An 18,027-nucleotide genomic window follows, 5' to 3' on the forward strand; every position below is an offset into this window, starting at 1 on the left:
GAAAAATTTGGGCACAAATAGGTTAATTCTGATTCAAATTCATGTCCAGCATCATCCAATCACTTCAAACCATGTTAAAATAAAATGATAAATTGTGAATCTATGTATTGTTAATCATTGTCCCATGTCTGACAAACACGTTGAGTGATCCAAACATCATCTGCAGCCTGAAACTGAACTTTTGATCTGATTTTAGGATTGAATGCACTTAGTTGCTTAGAAATCTATAGGATGCTACCTTGCTCCCTATTTAGTGAATGACTCCAGTGTGCTATCTGTCTGCACTGGTCTCAGAACTGTTTGAAATGCACCTTATTTCCATCATAACTCCATATAAAGCTTATGAAAGCAACATTTTTCAGCTTTTAGATGAACCCACTGATTATCAATCCATGTATGTGGACATCATGTTTATCAGCGCGCTGACGCACGAAAAATGAATGACTTTTTTTAAATGAAACTAGAGACGCCACTCTTTACACTCAAACAGGTTTCAATAAAAAAAAAAAAACATAGAGGTTTCTTACCAGTCACTTTTTTTGGCTCTGCACGCATAAAAGCAATTCGCAGAAAACAACGTCATGTTGTTGTGTCACGTGACTCGATGCGGCAGAAGTTTAACCCTTAAATGACAGTCTAGAGTCTTGTGAACAGCATTCAGTCAGTTTAAAATAATATAAATTCTGCGTTGCATATAGCGAAGCCAAAATACAATGTCCACACATGTGGACATGGGGTCACACAAAGTTAACGGTGTATGTACATGCATAAGAGGAATGTCCTTTTTTGTCACACTGTTTGTGACATAATTGTGGGAGCATAATTGTTTGGTGTGGTGGAAATGACGCCATAACTGTGGAACAGGCACGTTTTTCGAAATAATTTAAATAAATACATTTTACACAATAAATATTGCAATGGTTTATGTTTGTTTACTCTTTGTTTAGATGATCATAGTTTAAAGCGCCTGTTAATTTGTATTTTTATGATGCATTTTCATAGTTTATTGTTAAAAGTCTGGGTCTTGGACAAGGACAACAAATTAAAATCTGTACATTTGAAAGGCATTTGAAAAGGACCAAAAACAATTGATGAAGATATAAAGTTCCCAAGTCAATTTAAGTAAAAAAAAATTTTTAAAATGGAAATCTGTTTTAATAAAAAACAACTCATGGGACATGAAATTGCCCTGTGCAGTTCATGGTAATATTAATAATTTCCACGTTTGGTTTTAGGGACATTTTCGTTTACTTTTGTATGATAAACCTTTGTGGTGTTGTGTTGGGTCTAAACTTGATGCCCAGTGTAAAATCTGGGTGTTGAAGCAAAACCATTTGAGACCCACTGCAATAGAAAATTCTTGAGGGCATAATATATTACATTAAATTATCGTAAACGTGCACAAGATTTGCAGCTGAGACAAATTTCAATATTCCAACAGCGCATGTTTTTTGTCATATAAAAAAGCAAATGCATTTATATTTGATGCTCTAAATTGTAACAAATTCAACAACTCCCTCGAGCTTCGCCAGAGATTCACTGCATCCCTCACTTGTTATGCAAATTGACGACACGATCATAAACACATATCATGAAAATGACTTAAGAGCGCATCATGTTAGGAACGTGAATTCCCTCACTACTGCTATGATTGATTTCCTACTTAAAAGGGGGTTTGAGGGGGGAAGTAATCACCGTTCCAGCTATGTGTCTGTTCATAGAGCCACAGAGGCAAGCCAAGATGTCATATTTAGCTACAGTAGAACATGCCAAAGGATATGCTGTCTTTCACTGCCAAGTGTCCCACATCTGCCAATGCTGAGCGCTCTCTCTCCTCTAGTGTCCTACACGGACTGACCCCTTACCTTGGTACTGGGCACCAAATCCTTTCCTACGATGGTTGCTGTCAGATGTGAAATGAAGCCGCAGCCAATTCTTGCTACTGATGACAGGAGATGGCAGATTCATTCCAGTAAGCCTGAAAAGAAAGAAGATTCACATTTCAGAGAGCACAAGTGTGACTGAAATCCACAGTACAATCAGTTTCAATCATTAACTATAAGGGAATAATTACACACATTTTGCACATACAGTCGCCCAAATAGTATTTGGACACTTATGTTGAACTTACAAATACCTACAGAAGATAGCACAAGTACTAAAAGAAGTTTCAGATGACTACATGAAGAGAAAGAAGCGATTGAGACATCCTAAATGCCAACCCGATCTCATGATAGCATCGGAGAGTTTGTTTTGCAATCAATTTCATTAGCATTGTTACTTTTATGTTGTTACCTAATGCAGCATCTGAAACTGCCCCATCTCACCAATTCTGTTTAGCATGCCAAATTCTTTCATTCACATCCCCCTTTATCATTTCAGATAATTATGGCAGAGTTAAGCAGAATAGTGAATTACAAGTTCTATGCAGACCCGAGTAAATATATGTCTCTGCCATCTCCTAATTATGCTTCTTGTCAGCTGCTCTGTTTCCATTGCAATATTTCAATTCACAGCTAATTTATTTTATGAGATATGGAAACCCAAGGGCTTCTTTCCTTCCTTTTGAAAGAACCATTTTACAGATGTACAATCACCACCCAATTTGAAATGAATAGCTCACTCAGAAATGAGAGTTCTGTCATTTTAATACTTAGTACTCACCCTCTTTCCCTTGTAAGTTGTATGCTGTTATTTCTTTTCCCCCATGGAACACAGAAAAATTCATATTTAAAAAGCACGCACACACGCACACACACACACAGCAACAGTTCATAGTGACCAAAATAAAAGCCCCTTGTGATGTATCATAAAAGTAATCCATTGGACTATTTTCCATCCAAGGTTTTCAGAGTGAAAAAAACCCCCATTTTATGCCATTATTTAATGATAATTATGACATCAAACCTGCGCAGAACACCTGAAGACTTGCAATGTAGCACACGGGTTGTATGGCCTACTTTATCATGTTTCTAAGGTGCTTTTTTGTCATTTTTGGAGCTTAATGGCTGTCGTTATGAACTATTATGTGGAAACAAGCTGCATGAAGATTCTTCAGCTTTGTGCTCAGTGAAAAAATTACAACAACATACTTGTTTGAAACAACATCAGGGCAACTACATAATAATAATAGACAGACTTTTCATTTTTGGGTGAACTACTCCTTTAATACACCTACAGACGTCATTGGTAGATCTATTTATACTGACTTTACTGCTACAGCAAATAATCTGTGCTTGTTTTCCTCAATTCAAACATTCATGTCATTTGCTGCTATTTCTATCTAGTTTCTGCCTTTTATTTTCTTTTGTTCTGTTTTTTTTTTACATATTCCAGGGAGCCTATTAAAACTTCACCTTAGTGAAACTTAAGGTGTGTTGACTTTACATTCGCTGTTGTGTGTATTTAGATTAAGCAATTGTCTTGAGTTTACCGACGCGTCTCTGCAAGGGCCCTTAGTGTGAAGTCATGATGTTAATGGTTTGAAACACCTAGAGCTACAGTCCTGAAGCGATATTTCTTCATCTTTTTATCTTTTTTTTCTTGATTATGTTTTTCTGCTTCCTTTCAAAAACCAAACGACTGCATCGTGTTTTTTTATCTGCAAATATTAAAGGAATAAGTTTACCCCAGAATGTAACTCTTGTCATCACTCACCCGCTCTCGTGTTTTTCCAGACCTTAATGACTTTCTTTCAAAAGAGAAGCTTAGCAGAATGCCTGAGCTGCGCTTTTCCATACAATGAAAGTGAATGGAGACAAGAGACTGTCAAGTTCTAAAATTGATAATTAAAGTCAAAATCATAAATGCAACAAGAAAAAGAAAAGAAACCAGCATGAACATCCTGCTATAAAGTTTTCCTTGTCTGTCACGAATAAAAGACAAATCTATATCTAAATCCAGTCACAAAACTACACAAGAGTCTTGACAATAATCATTCAAATCCTTAATAAACATTCATGATGGCAGCTACAGAACAGTCATTAGAGTAAGGCAAGGCAAGGCAAGTTTATTTATATAGCACATTTCATACACAATGGTAATTCAAAGTGCTTTACATAGAAGAGATTAAAATAAGAATAAAAAAAATAAGAATAATTGAAACAGTTTAGAATAAAATAAAATACAGTACAAACAGTCGGACACACAGTGGCACAGTGCTCATTCAGTAAATGCACAGCTAAACAGATGTGTTTTGAGTCTGGATTTGAATGAGACTACTGTAGGAGCACATCTGATCTCTTCTGGAAGCTGGTTCCAGCTGCGGCTGGCATAATAGCTAAAAGCAGACTCTCCTTGCTTAGAGTGAACCCTTGTTATTTCTAGCTGATGTGATCCTAATGATCTGAGTGATCTGTTGGGTTTATATTCAGTGAGCATATCTGCAATATATTGAGGTCCTAGCCCATTGAGTGATTTATATACCAGTAATAATACTTTAAAATCAATCCTAAATGTAACTGGGAGCCAGTGTAAAGACCTGAGGACTGGTGTGATATGTTCATATTTTCTGGTTCTGCTCAGAATCCTGGCAGCAGCGTTCTGTATGAGCTGCAACTGTCTTATGGTCTTTTTGGGAAGGCCAGTGAGGAGTCCATTACAATAATCCACCCTGCTGGTGATGAAAGCATGCACAAGTTTCTCTAGGTATTGACTGGAAACAAAGCATCTAATTCTTGCAATATTTTTCAGATGATAGTATGCTGATTTAGTTATTGCTTTGACATGACTACTGAAACTAAGGTCTGACTCTAGAGACACACCAAGATTCCTGACTTGATTTTTAGTTGTATGAGTATAATTTAATATTTCATCCCAAACCAGAGCTCAATCTCCTTGATGAGGAAGCTATTTTGTTTTTGGCACAGCGTTCTGAGCGAGTCTGAGAGAGTTATTCTCTCTGTAGTATGAATGATGTTGAATCTCATGAAACCTGTCAAGAATGTGTCTGGGTCATATTTCACCCCAAAATCACAAGAAAGAAATAAGAAAATATACATAAGTTGCTTAATGGAAATTTATTCTCTTTTAGAACAACTGAGATATTTTAACATTGTAGCATCAGATTTCTGCACACTTACCTCCTAATATTTAAATGAGCATAATGCAAAAAAATCATTACTTTAATGAGAAATGTTATATATACGAAACAATTAGTTCTGGTCCACGAATCTGATTGGACGAGAAACGATCCATGAGCACTGATGTTCTGACACCATCTGCACTAGGACGCTTCACTGTGTGTGTATCACTCTGCTTGTGTTCGTGCTGTTCTAAACTAAAGTGTAAGAGCAGTGCAGATCTGTTAAGAGTTACTGTTTCTTCTTTTTTTACATTACATATGTTAACCAGCAGGTGTTGGCAAAAGATCATTTTTGTTTGTAATATGAGCCAGTTAGGTGGTGTGAAGTCAATTCGCTTCAGCTAGTGTTTACATAAAACAGCTCAATGTGATCGCTTGTATTACTACTACACTACTAAAGCTAGGAAATATCTTTAAATGGCTTTAAACGAACAACTTCAGCATTACGGCTCATCACAGCTGAGAGACACAACAGGCTGATTAATTACACAATGGGTACTGTTTACAATGGCAGAGGACATTGTAGTTTCTATAGAGATCGACTCTTGCGCACCAGCTACCGTGAAATATAGAGGAATACCCCTGCTTGGATGCTATTTTTCCACTGAGAAAGCTGATCTTCAGAAAGCTGACAGCATCTCTGCTTGGGAGTGGCAACAAGTGATAACACACGCTCCGTGTCTCTCTCTCTCTCTCTCTCTCTCTCTCTCTCTCTCTCTTTCACACACACACACACACACAAACACACACACACACACATATCCATCCTTGTTTATCCAATAACTTGTTAGAAACAGCACAAGCCGTGATACTATTTCTGAAGTGACATTTTTTAATTACTAACGCAGGCTTGGACGCATCATTTGTTTTAAACCAGCAACGGTGGATTGTGATCCGTATCGTAAGAAAGTAGTTCCATGCACAAATGCGTTTTTATGACCGTACTCAGTTTTTCATAATTCTTTTAAATGTATTTGTTCATTGAACTGTTGTATATAAGCAATATCACACTCGCAATCATGCTATATGGCCATAAATCAGCACTGCTGTGATTACCTACAACACTCATCCTGCAGCCGAATCACAGCAGTGCTGATGTAGGGCCATATTGCACTCTTGCTTATGTGATGTTGCTTAAATATATATATATATATATATATATATATATATATATATATATATATATATATTATGACTATTACGATTTACATGATTTTTCTGCACACTAATTCTTATTACTGTAATGCAAAAAAGTCAAAAGAAAAAATATAACAATATATTAGTTTTTGTTGTACTGTCTTTCATTTATGCTCATTTATTAAATAAATATCAATTCTAATATAATTATTAATACAGTAAAGTGTACTGTACTTATAATATGTAATATGAAACTAATGATAATTATTATTGAAAAAAGGGGTATTGCAAAAGTATAAACAAACATAAAAATAAATTTTCGGACGGATTATAGCAATGAGAATATCTGTGGAAAATAAGTCACAAAAATAATGTCACAATGCAATATAATAATAATACAAATAATAATCATAATACAATAATTAATAAATAAATATAAACTTAATGATGTAAAAAGAAATTAGAAATAATATTCTGTATAATGAAAATGAAACCTATGGACTCTTTTCTCATATTCGGTTTGGAATGTGGAAGTAAAACTATAGCAGGGTAAACTTGTATAGCGGTGAATGGAACACAACAGCAAATATCATTTTTGTGTATCCACTTGCTCCAATAGCAAAAGAAAAATCCGCTATTATGCTATCACAGCTTTCCAAAAGAATAAATATAGAGTGTGGTGAATTTCAGCAGTTAGAAAAGAGAAAGAGGCCACATTTTCAATCACTCCCTCAGCAGCTCTATCGCAAAACTCATTGTAGCTGTGGTAACTAGTTTTTTGTATTTTTATATTACTATTATTAATTTCACATGAATATTTTAACAAAGTATAATGTTCTAAATATACACTAAATTATAAAAAAAATTCAAAAATAATTGTATAAATAAAATATATAGATTTACGCTGCTAAATAAGGCAGAAATATGTCTTCACGGTGTGAAAAGGGTCCATTTCAGAACCATTCATTTGTTTTGAATTGTGACATTTTTCTGAATACTTATCATACCTCCTATTTCTCAAATATAGTCAAATGTGACCTGGACACGTTTTTGTAAGATTTGCCCATATTCTTTCTTTTCCCATTTTTTAAATACAAAAAAATTATTTAAATATTTTTCTTGTTGTTTTTTTGCAAACAAATGCAAAAAAAAAAAGCCTTCATTGAGTAAATTCAAATCAAAGATACGTTACAGCCATTGAGCTGACAGGCTGTTTATTTGGAGGCACTGAATGCAGTCATGTAGTAAAAACCTAAAAACTGCAGTGACTTGCTGTGTGAAGTCCCCTATTTCTTTTCAAGAAAGTGAAGTTCAACAGAGCATGAAAAGCAGGTTGAGCTGAGGAGGCAAAGGAGTAAGAAAACGAAATGAGCGTGCTTTACAAGAGGCAGGCAGAGAATAAACCTGACAAAACAAACTCAGTCTTTCTGAAGAGAGCTGTGCAGATACCACAAGACCTGAAAGATCGGGACAGCACAATGTAGAATATAACATCATGATTTCATGATAATTCGTAAGTGTTGTTGTGGTTGTAGCAAACAAACATTTTCTTGCATTTGCATATACAATGAAACATAATGACAGCATCTAAAACTTAATCGTTTTACATAATAACTTTAGAGACGGGCAAATGTTTATCTTATTGAATACATGAAAACTGAATTCATGAAATTTATTGGTTGATTTAATTGATTTTTTTAAATAAATGAGATCATTAAATGTTCAGTGTCATCAAAGGGTTAAGGGATCTAAAATATTTATAAAATAGTAAAAATGTACAAATATATGTATTTAGTATATGTATTTAGTATATATATATATATAACATTTACGAAAACATTTTTTCGTAAATGTTTTATGCTTCTAACCCTGTCAAAATGTTAGCGTTTTAGATGAAGTCAATACATATATGTATCTATCCAAACTAACAAATAAATATGAATAAATGTGTCCAGAAGCATTGAAAGAAGGTGGATTTGAATCATTTCTGGACACTATCAGACCCCAGACACAGTTTCTGCTCTTCATTCATGGTTATGCTTTCAGTTGAAGGCATTTCTTTGAAAATGTGACGAGGCTGCTTCTGTCAGCTGTTTAACATCCATTTAGAGGTCAAAACTCATTTTTAAATACTAATCAAATGACCAACTCTTAAAAATAAAGGTTCTTCAGAACCCTCTTCATTTAAAAAAAGTAACCATTTGTCTGTTACTGTATAGGGTTTTTGTGTTGGATAAATTGGTTTTTGGAGGTTAGAAAATCTTGTTAAAGTTTGTAACAAAAGGTTAGCATTGTAGGTTCTTTAGATTAGTGTACATATTTCTGGATTGTTTAAAGCACCAGTACATTTGTGTAAATATTATTTTTTTCTAACTAACTAGAACAAAAGGTTGTTTAAATGTAGCATGAATTCCAACAGCTATATTTAAGGGTATACTGGCCCATTAACACAACACCATCCATTTTCCCCAATCCTTTATATTATACATAATAAATGATATATTGTGTACATACTAATAACATTATTAACAATATTTTTAAATACAAATGTATATATATATATATATATATATATATATATATATATATATATATATATATATTATAAATAAAATGAAAATGAAAACATACAAAAACTAATAAAAAAATTTATAATTATTATTTTTATTATGATATTATCATGTACATATTATGTACAAAATATAGAAGTAATTATATATACTTAAGAAATAAAGATGGCAATACAAATATATGCATATAAAAATAAAAAGTATTTTTATTATTAATATTATTATTTATTCTTTATTACAAATTTTTAAGGAATGAAAGCAAACATGTCTGGGTGGCACTTTACAATAAGATTCCATTTAATAACATAAGTTAGCTGCATTAGTTAACATGAATAACAACAAAAATACTTTTAAAGAATCTGTTAATCATAATGTTAATGTTGAACATTTGAACTCATACATATTTTAAATACAAATTTGTTAACATTAGCATCACTTTAGTTAATACAATATGAACTAACTTGAACTAACAATGAACAATTGTGTTTTTATCAATTAACATTAATCAAGATTAATAAATTATGTTTAAAAATAATGTTAATTGTTTGAACATGATACCTAAAACATTAGCTTATCAATGGAACCTTATTTTTTTATTTATTTATTAGCATTATTATTATTATTATTATTTATTATTATTATTATTATTATTATTATAGTTCTTATTTAATTATTTATTATTATGATTATTATTATTATTATTATTATAGTTCTTATTTAATTATTTATTATTATTATTATTATTATTTCTTATTATTATAGTTCTTATTTATTTATTTATTTATTTATTATTATTATTATTATTATAGTTCTTATTTAATGATTTATTTATTTTGTGGTTGACAATCATAGCAAAGTAAATATTCTACTTGGTGAGTCTGTGTTTCAGTAATAGTATTTTCTTTTAACTTTATTAATGATAATGCTTACTAATACCCTGTATAATATAGTGAATAAAAAAAGAAAAAAATACCTTTTCAATTTTGGTTTTGATAAAGGGTACCTGAGCCTTACTGATGGGGCTGTGAGGTAAAAAAAAAAATGTATTATAACATAATAAGAATACTTATTATTATTATTATTATTATTATTATTACAGACTATATGGCAAACTGAAAAAAATATAATGATGGGTTACAGAAGTCATAAATAAAGATTTTGTTTAGCAGCTGAGGAGATCTGAGGTCTTCAAAGAGAATAGTCTTTATTTTATTCGCAAGTTGTGGCCAAATTTATTCAAGCTCTTGCTACAGGGTCAGAGAGGTCACGAGAACATGGCCACTTTGATAACTGCTGCCAATAACTAATAACGATCAAGTCTACAGACTATATCACGAGCAGTACATCCAGACGGGAGGGGAATCTTAAGAAATATATCCTTTGCATTATGCAAATTATGAGACCTTCAAAAACACACGATTTCTTCAAAAACAAACAGCGACACAGACGTTCAGTACCAGATGAGGTTTATTGCATTTCAAATGCTACACAGCTTCATAGAAAGCACTATTTAGTGGAGAATGAACATAATAATTCACTTTGGGAGAAAAATAAAAAGGGTGAAGCATACAACATCCATAAGAAATATTAGTATTAATATTTATGAATATATATATATATAGACATACACATTATATACAAATATTCATAAATATGAATACTAATATTTCTTACAGATGTTGTATGCTGCAACAAAAAGCTTAAACATCCTGTAACTCTACTCCACATCAAGGCTAACATCACCCTTTAACCATGGTAAAATCACTGAAATATGGCCTCGCTTGCACTAACTTATATGCAAAATTTGACAATGACAAAAGAGACACCCATTTATTTATTATTTTTATTTATTTATTTTTTTTGTCTAACTGACAAAACTTGACATGACAGGTCAACCGGCATCTGTCTGTAAGGCCACTGCTCTGGAAATTGCTTTAAGGAAGTCAATGTAATCAGACGGGTTCCTCGGAAGAGGACGTACTTTAAACATTAGCTTTCAAATCTGACCACCTGTCAGCTGTCCATCTCTCCACCAAATCTCATTCCCTCGTGTCTACTCGAATATCTGTCAGAGATTTTCACTCAGGGCACTGCAATTGAAATAGCTCAAACTGTACACACTGGAATTGCTCAAAAATAGGCAAAACTTAATCCCACTGAATAATACTGCTAAGACAATGACTTGATAGCCTGCAATTGTGTTCCCCTATGGTTATGCTAACAATAAGGCTGTCATAAATATTTGTCTGGTCATACATTTTGGCGATTAATGTGATAGTTCGCCAAACAATGAAAAATCTATCATCATTTACTTACCTTCATTTTGTTTCAATACCCACATCAATTTCTTTGTTCTGTGGAGCACAAGAGGACGATTTTTGATCTTTTAACCAAACAATGAAAGTGAATGAGGATTGAGGCTTTTAGTCTTTAACATTCTGCCTAATATCTCATTTTGTGTTCAATGGAAGAAAGTCATACAAGTTTCTAATGACTTGAAGGTGAGTAAATTATAACAATTTTGTAACTTTTTAGTCAATACAGCAACTTTTACTTACAAATCTGATGTACATTTAGTCAAATTTAAATAAAGATTTTAATGGAATATTTCACATTTGCAACTTTCCATATAAACATGTTTAATCATGTACCACATGACATATGGAAGCCTGCCACAGGGATGCTTATTGCATGCTACTGTATGTAATCTACTGGACAACATCACCTTCCATTACAGACAATACAAATACGATACAGAGCTGTGCACGCAGACATCAACACTTAGTGCACAAAACACAATGATGGAAACAATGAATAGGATATTTTTTTTTTTTTATCATGAACATGGCCTAATTTCCCAATCACAATTGATCTTAGTGGTTAAGAGTGATTTTACGAATGTTAGTTTTTTTGGCGGGCATTTTCCAAAACTCCGCTTGACATGAACGTGCGAGGACGCGCTTTATGTGCTACTTAAGAGAGTCGCTGTCCACGTGACAGTGCTGAAATGTGACCATATGTCAGAAATGCAGAGGCTCAGGACCCAAACACAGAGTTAAAATAAACGAATGTATTAATACAAACGAAAAGGGCAAAAATCAAACCAAAACTCCCACAAGAGGGGAAAACAAACATGGACAACCCTGCAGGGGAAAAACAACAAAGGAAGTAATCCGGGCTGGGGAAGAAGGTAAATGAAGCACAGGACCGACAGGATCAAACAGGAACAAGGTTGCGGAGCAGGGCCGACAATGAATTACCAAAAACACATACAGGACCGACTAGATCACAAGATGAACTGGCACTGGACAGCACACACGAGGAGAGAAATGGGTTAACAGTGGACAGGTGACGCAAATAAACTAATAATAAGAATACAAGAGGCAGGGTATGAGGTAACACAGAGAGACATGCGGCTATACAGAAACAAAACAAAACCACGTGCTCTCAAAAGACAATAAAACACCCAAATGGCATGAGCGCACATCGCCAAGACAATAAGGTAATATACTCCCATTCCAACCGATAAACAAGTCAAGAGAATGCGTAGCAATGCCAAACAAAGCGATGCCACACATTCTCACAATAAACTAAACCTGAGCATACATCGCGAGGCTAATGCCAAGTGATAAACGCAACAGGCATCAAAAACAAGACAGAACACCTGTGCGAGAGTTCAGCAACACACCCCAAACCTTAGACCGAAGTGACCGAACCTCAGCACAACATGAAGACAGCTTGCGACCCGGGCGTGCAAAGCGAGCGCGACACGCACAAGTGTTCGCGAGAGACAGACATAAACTATTGATGCAAGAGCATTCTGCCAAGATGACATTAGCGTGATACACCCACGTCAATAACAGACAGACATGGAGCACAAGTGTCTGGATCCCAACACAGACCTAAACTGAACCAGACAGGAAGTCAGGATCCAGACACCATACTCCCCACATGAAACAAGACAGACTGAAGAGCGCACGTCAGGGAATACAACCAAAACCGTGTGCTCACACAACAACAGACACCAAAACACAAGACAGTAATGGGACGATGATGCCATGGTCCTGTCAGACAAAAACCCAGACTGACAGAGTGACAGGACCGTGACAATGTAGTGCTGCTCGTCACTGCAACTTCATTATATTTGTGCTTAATTTTATAAACGTTTGTAGTTTACCTCGCTGAAAATATTTAAAGATATTTCTTACATGTATAATTACTTCACCTCATAATTACATTTTGTTTTGCAATCATTCTGTGCAGAATGTTCTATTTCTATACACAATAACTGCTTCTTTTATCATGTGTGCATTTGTAATACTTTGTTTTCACAAATGGCTCTGTTGGTCGAGATAAAAGCTTCCAGGATCTGTGAAGACAGCATAGGCCTTGTGTATGGCCCTGTTAATCACAAGCATTAATTGAATATAATGAGGTTCACCGTGATATTGCAGACCACAAAATAAGGAGATGTTTGGTATCTGCAATTTATGGAAATTCAACAAAATAAGGCATGTCTGCTCTTTACTCACAAAAGTGATAAAGGTAAGAGCAATGCATCAAAACATGTGTGATGGTCCACAACATGTGGTCGGGTGTGAGCGCCCATGGTTGTCAGAGAGGAAGAGGAGACGAGGATGATAAGCCAATTTTCATGCATGGCAGCGAGTCATTAACATTTTATTTTTTCTCTCTAATTTAATTTATACTGTTTTCTGCAATAATTATGACACCACTTTTTGGTTTCCAACTAGTCCACAAATAAGATTATTTGTTTACTAATTAATGTATATATTCATACAATATAGACTAACCCTTTAATACATTATTTTTACTACTATTATAAGCATTGTCAGATTAAATAAAAAAGAAAGAAAATAAAGTGTAGCTATAAGCATTAATTTGTTTTAGGTGTAATTTCACGATTGTCCTACAGGTGTCTGCATAAGTCTATGCGCTTACAATGCTCTTAGAGCTGTACGATTACTCCAGAGAACTCCTAAATCTACAAGCATTTTCAAGTAATACTTAAGTTACGATGCATTTAGGAAATGGACTGCAAAAATAAGATTAATCGTAAAATGTATTCTACGATCAACATAGGCTTACAATGCTTTTGGGAAATGAGGCCCTGGTCATTTTAAGTGGTAGGAAATGAACTTCAGACTAAAAAAAAAATTATCAAACGTAACAGAAAAATACAAAATAATTAAATAAACTTGCAAGGAGTGAATCCATGTAAGCTCATTAATTATTCAAGCACGGTGCATGCTGGGAACATGCAGTTGAAAAGTAATGTAAACTGTACTTATTGAATTTACCTGTGAAATTTACTAAAATTAGCGAATAAATATAACAAGGTTTATTCCTTTAGGGTTGATACATGATGAAACATTATAAAGATAACCAACAATCAAAAATAATATTTACTTATAAGCTAGAGCTGTTAAAATTTTGCATGTTATTGTCCTCCCCTTTTCTCCCCAATTTGGAATGCTCAGATCCCAATGTACTCTAAGTCCTTGTGGTGGTGTTGTGACTCACCTCAATCAGGGTGCTGGAGGACTAATCTCAGTTGCCTTCATGACTGAGACTGTCAATCCATGCATTTTATCACGTGGCTTGTTGAGCACATTACAGCGGAGACATAGCAAGCGTGGAGGCTTCACGCTATTCTCCATAGCATCCATGCACAACTCACCACGTGCCCCACTGAGAGCGAGAACCACATTATAGCAACCCGAGGAGGTTAACCCAACATTACTCTACCCTCCCTAGCAACCGGGCCAATTTGGTTGCTTAGGGGACCTGGCTGGAGACACTCAGAATGCCCTGGATTCGAACTCGTGACTCCAGAGGTGGTAGTCAGCGTCAATACTCATTGAGCTACCCAGGCCCCCCTAATTTTTACATGTACAAATGTAGAATTTACTTAATATTTTCAAGTTCATGCTTAAATTAACTTATTCAATATAGAAAGTGCTTAATATTTTCTGCTATATTTAATTTACCACAACATTTTATTTTTTCAGTGTAATATTTAGGTCCTAACTGAATAACATTTATGTTGTTAAAGTACACAATGATTTAGGTTATTTCAAATAATCACAATTAGAAAAATATTTGTTCAGATAGTTCTAAACAAACAAACAAACAAGAACCTGGCGACTGCAACACGATGGCGGACGTGCTGTCGAGACCGGTCTCTCTCAGCGGAGAGTGGAGGATCCACCCCCAGGTGGTCCAGCTGATTTGGGGCCGCTTCGGCAGGGCACAGATAGATCTCTTTCTACCGGGTGTTCTGCTTGCACCTTGCGCCCTTCACCAAGCTGATCCAGTGCACCTTCTTTCCCAGGTGAGCCAGCAAGCTCTCACTTCCTGGATGCTCTTCCTCCCTAGCCCTCTGGCCGCAGATTCATTGGAGGAATTCGCCTCAAGACCCACCACGGGTCAAGTGCTCCGTGTTGTGCTTGGGCTCCACAGGCATAGATCCCGATTCAGGCAACTCCCTGTGACATAATTTCAGCGGTATGGTCCCCCTGCTGGCAGGACACGCGTCTCCCTGAGGCAGTCCTCGCTGCTCCCCGGTCACCGTGTCTGTATCAACTCCTCCCTTGTCAGACAGGATCTACCACCGCACCATGTCCACGGGTGGCTTGACAACCCCTGTGTGTATTAACCACAAATTACCTCCCCCCAGTTTGGGCAGGTCGTGCTCTCCGCAGGGCCTTTCCCCCCTGAAAGAATAGGAACATGAAAGGATGCCTTCCCCGACGCATCTATAGCGTTAAGATAGCCCCAGCCGCTTTTTAACTCTGACGAGAAACATAGAGAAAGAAAAGGCGCGGTTGGCTGGCTGGCTCCCATGCAAGTCATGTAGCCTGTTTCCGTATGGGTATGGGGAACCTAAGAGTGGTATATGACACCTTTTATTGGGGACATTGGGAGGGTTACATGCAGCCGACCCAGCTGCTTCTAGCACGCAACAGCCTGCTTGCACCTGGCTCGGCAGCAACGTAACACTGGGTAGTGCGTGGCGTTTTTAAGTGGGACCCCTTGTGTCACTACAATCGACACAATGTCGAGTGAGTGACAGAAGGGGAACGTCATGGTTCCTGTTGTAACCTCCATTCCCCGATGGAAGGAATGAGACATGGTGTTCCCCTTGCCATGTCACTATCCCTACCACTGTAATGTGCCATAACCGTATTCTCGGCTCATCAGTGAAAACATGTCTGGCATTTGCTCGACCGCTCCCTTTATACCCGTATGTCCGGGGCGGGGCATGCAAATTCTGTCTGCCAACTTGACATTGGCCTTTTCTCACGTTCAAGTTCAGAGGTACGCAAGGCTCTCAGAAGAGACCCCTTGTGTATCATTCCTTCCATCGGGGAACGGAGGTTACAAAAGTAACCATGACGTTTTGCAATAGAAAATTAAGCCTATTTTAAGGCCATTAAGATTTTTTACAATGTGACATTATTTTCATGAAGGTAACTAACAATGTACCTCCCAATTCTTATTATTGCAACATTAAATAATTATACATCAATTAAATTGTACCATATTTACAGTATATATTATAGTAATACTCCCTTGGAACTGACTTTCACATTTTGAACAAAACATTTAATGCACAACATTATTGTTTTATTAAGAGTACAAAGTAAACAGTAAAATGTGTGTCACAATGCAAAAAAATCGAAATGTTCGCAAATGTAGGCTTATTTATTTATCTTTCTATATTTGAGGATAACTATGACCAAGACATTTTCTTGACACGTTTAGTGAGAATCATCTGATGTAATACAAGCAACAGGCCTGGTTAACACAAATGTTCATTAGATTAGCATTATTACTGCTATCCAGGGAAAAAAAATTAAATCTTTTTAGTATGAAAACATGAACAACCTACATAAACTTAACTAGAGCCAAAATCTCCCCAATAGCCCATATAAAGGTTCATAAACCTCTTTTGTGCTCTGGGCTAGCCTTGCCAAAACCATTTCAGCTACTGGTTACACTTGGTTACACTTATTTTTAGAAAGAGTGTCATGCTTTTTTGACCATTTCATATACGGTACACACACCAACAAGCACACACTCTTACTGTATGTCTCTTGTGTCATTTTCAACTAGACGTGTGACCGTAAAGACATTGGAGACTGTTCAGAAGTATGCAGTAGGAGCAAACATAAATATATAGACAGCACAGAGAACTGTGCAATGGAGCTATTGATTTCTCAGTGTTTGTTTCTCCAACACCTCTGAGAGCTGAAGTAATTTAAACATATCCTGTCAAAGAAGAAGTCTGAGACATATAGTCACATGACGCAGGTGTGAAGACAATGCAGCCAAGTTATTCTAGTCGCACAGCTGTGGCATTTCACAAACAGGCCCGCAATAGTTTCATATGGATTACTGAAACGCTGGCTTGCCGAGTCTCTTCCATGACATTCACAAGCATTTTCAGTATTGATCCCATTTCAGTGGCATTAAAAAAGAAGCCCTGGCCAGATTTTTAATGGGATGAGCAGTATGTTTTGACTGCAGAAATCTCACTGTATATTTTTGAGATGTCCGATCAATCAAAATGACTCCAAAAGGGCAGTGAGTACTTATTCTCTGATCGATGTTTGGTCTGGTTTGGTTGAATGTGATGGCCGGCACTATGCATGTCTCTGTCATAAAGTCATTGCTGTGCTCTTGTGATTTGATTTGTCTGCTACATACCCTGGGATTTATGCTTTATTGTATAATGATGACATTGTTTAATATGTTTGCTAATGAATTGTGCTTCATTGATGGAAAAAATCACAGTCAACTGTCCATTGGATCATTGGCTGTTTCATTTAATCAATGTGATATTAAATTCCAATTTAAACAAATGCATCTAAAATGTGGTTTTAGACAAAAATGGAATATTGGTAATCTTAAAATGATTAGTGGTGCTTGATAAACTCTATGGACCCACCAGCGATATATAGCAAAAAAGTTAATGCTTAAAATGTTAAAATCTTAAAAAAAAAAAAAAAAAAAAAACTTTCATTTGCATTGAAAATAAGCACCCTCAAGAGGTAATGAGGTAGAAATATTTTTATAAAAATAAAAGTCCTTCATATAGCATATATGAAATTAAAGCTCTCATTCTCAGGATCGTGACTGTACAGTTAAATTTGTTACACACAGTTCGAAATATTTTCAAAAGAATCACAGAGTAAAATAAGATTTCTGTAT

General features: G+C 35.5%; 1 protein-coding gene across 1 annotated transcript in view; it reads right to left on the reverse strand.

Moving 5' to 3' along the window:
- Positions 1 to 18,027, reverse strand: part of LOC127660590 (CUB and sushi domain-containing protein 1-like) — a 524,643-nt gene that overhangs the window by 284,841 nt on the left and 221,775 nt on the right. The window contains exon 5 of the mRNA XM_052150909.1: positions 1,866 to 1,978. Coding sequence (XP_052006869.1) covers positions 1,866 to 1,978 — 113 coding nt within the window. The remainder of the gene's footprint in view (positions 1 to 1,865; positions 1,979 to 18,027) is intronic.

The sequence above is a fragment of the Xyrauchen texanus genome, chromosome 20, assembly GCF_025860055.1.
Source record: "Xyrauchen texanus isolate HMW12.3.18 chromosome 20, RBS_HiC_50CHRs, whole genome shotgun sequence".
NCBI lineage: Eukaryota > Metazoa > Chordata > Actinopteri > Cypriniformes > Catostomidae > Xyrauchen > Xyrauchen texanus.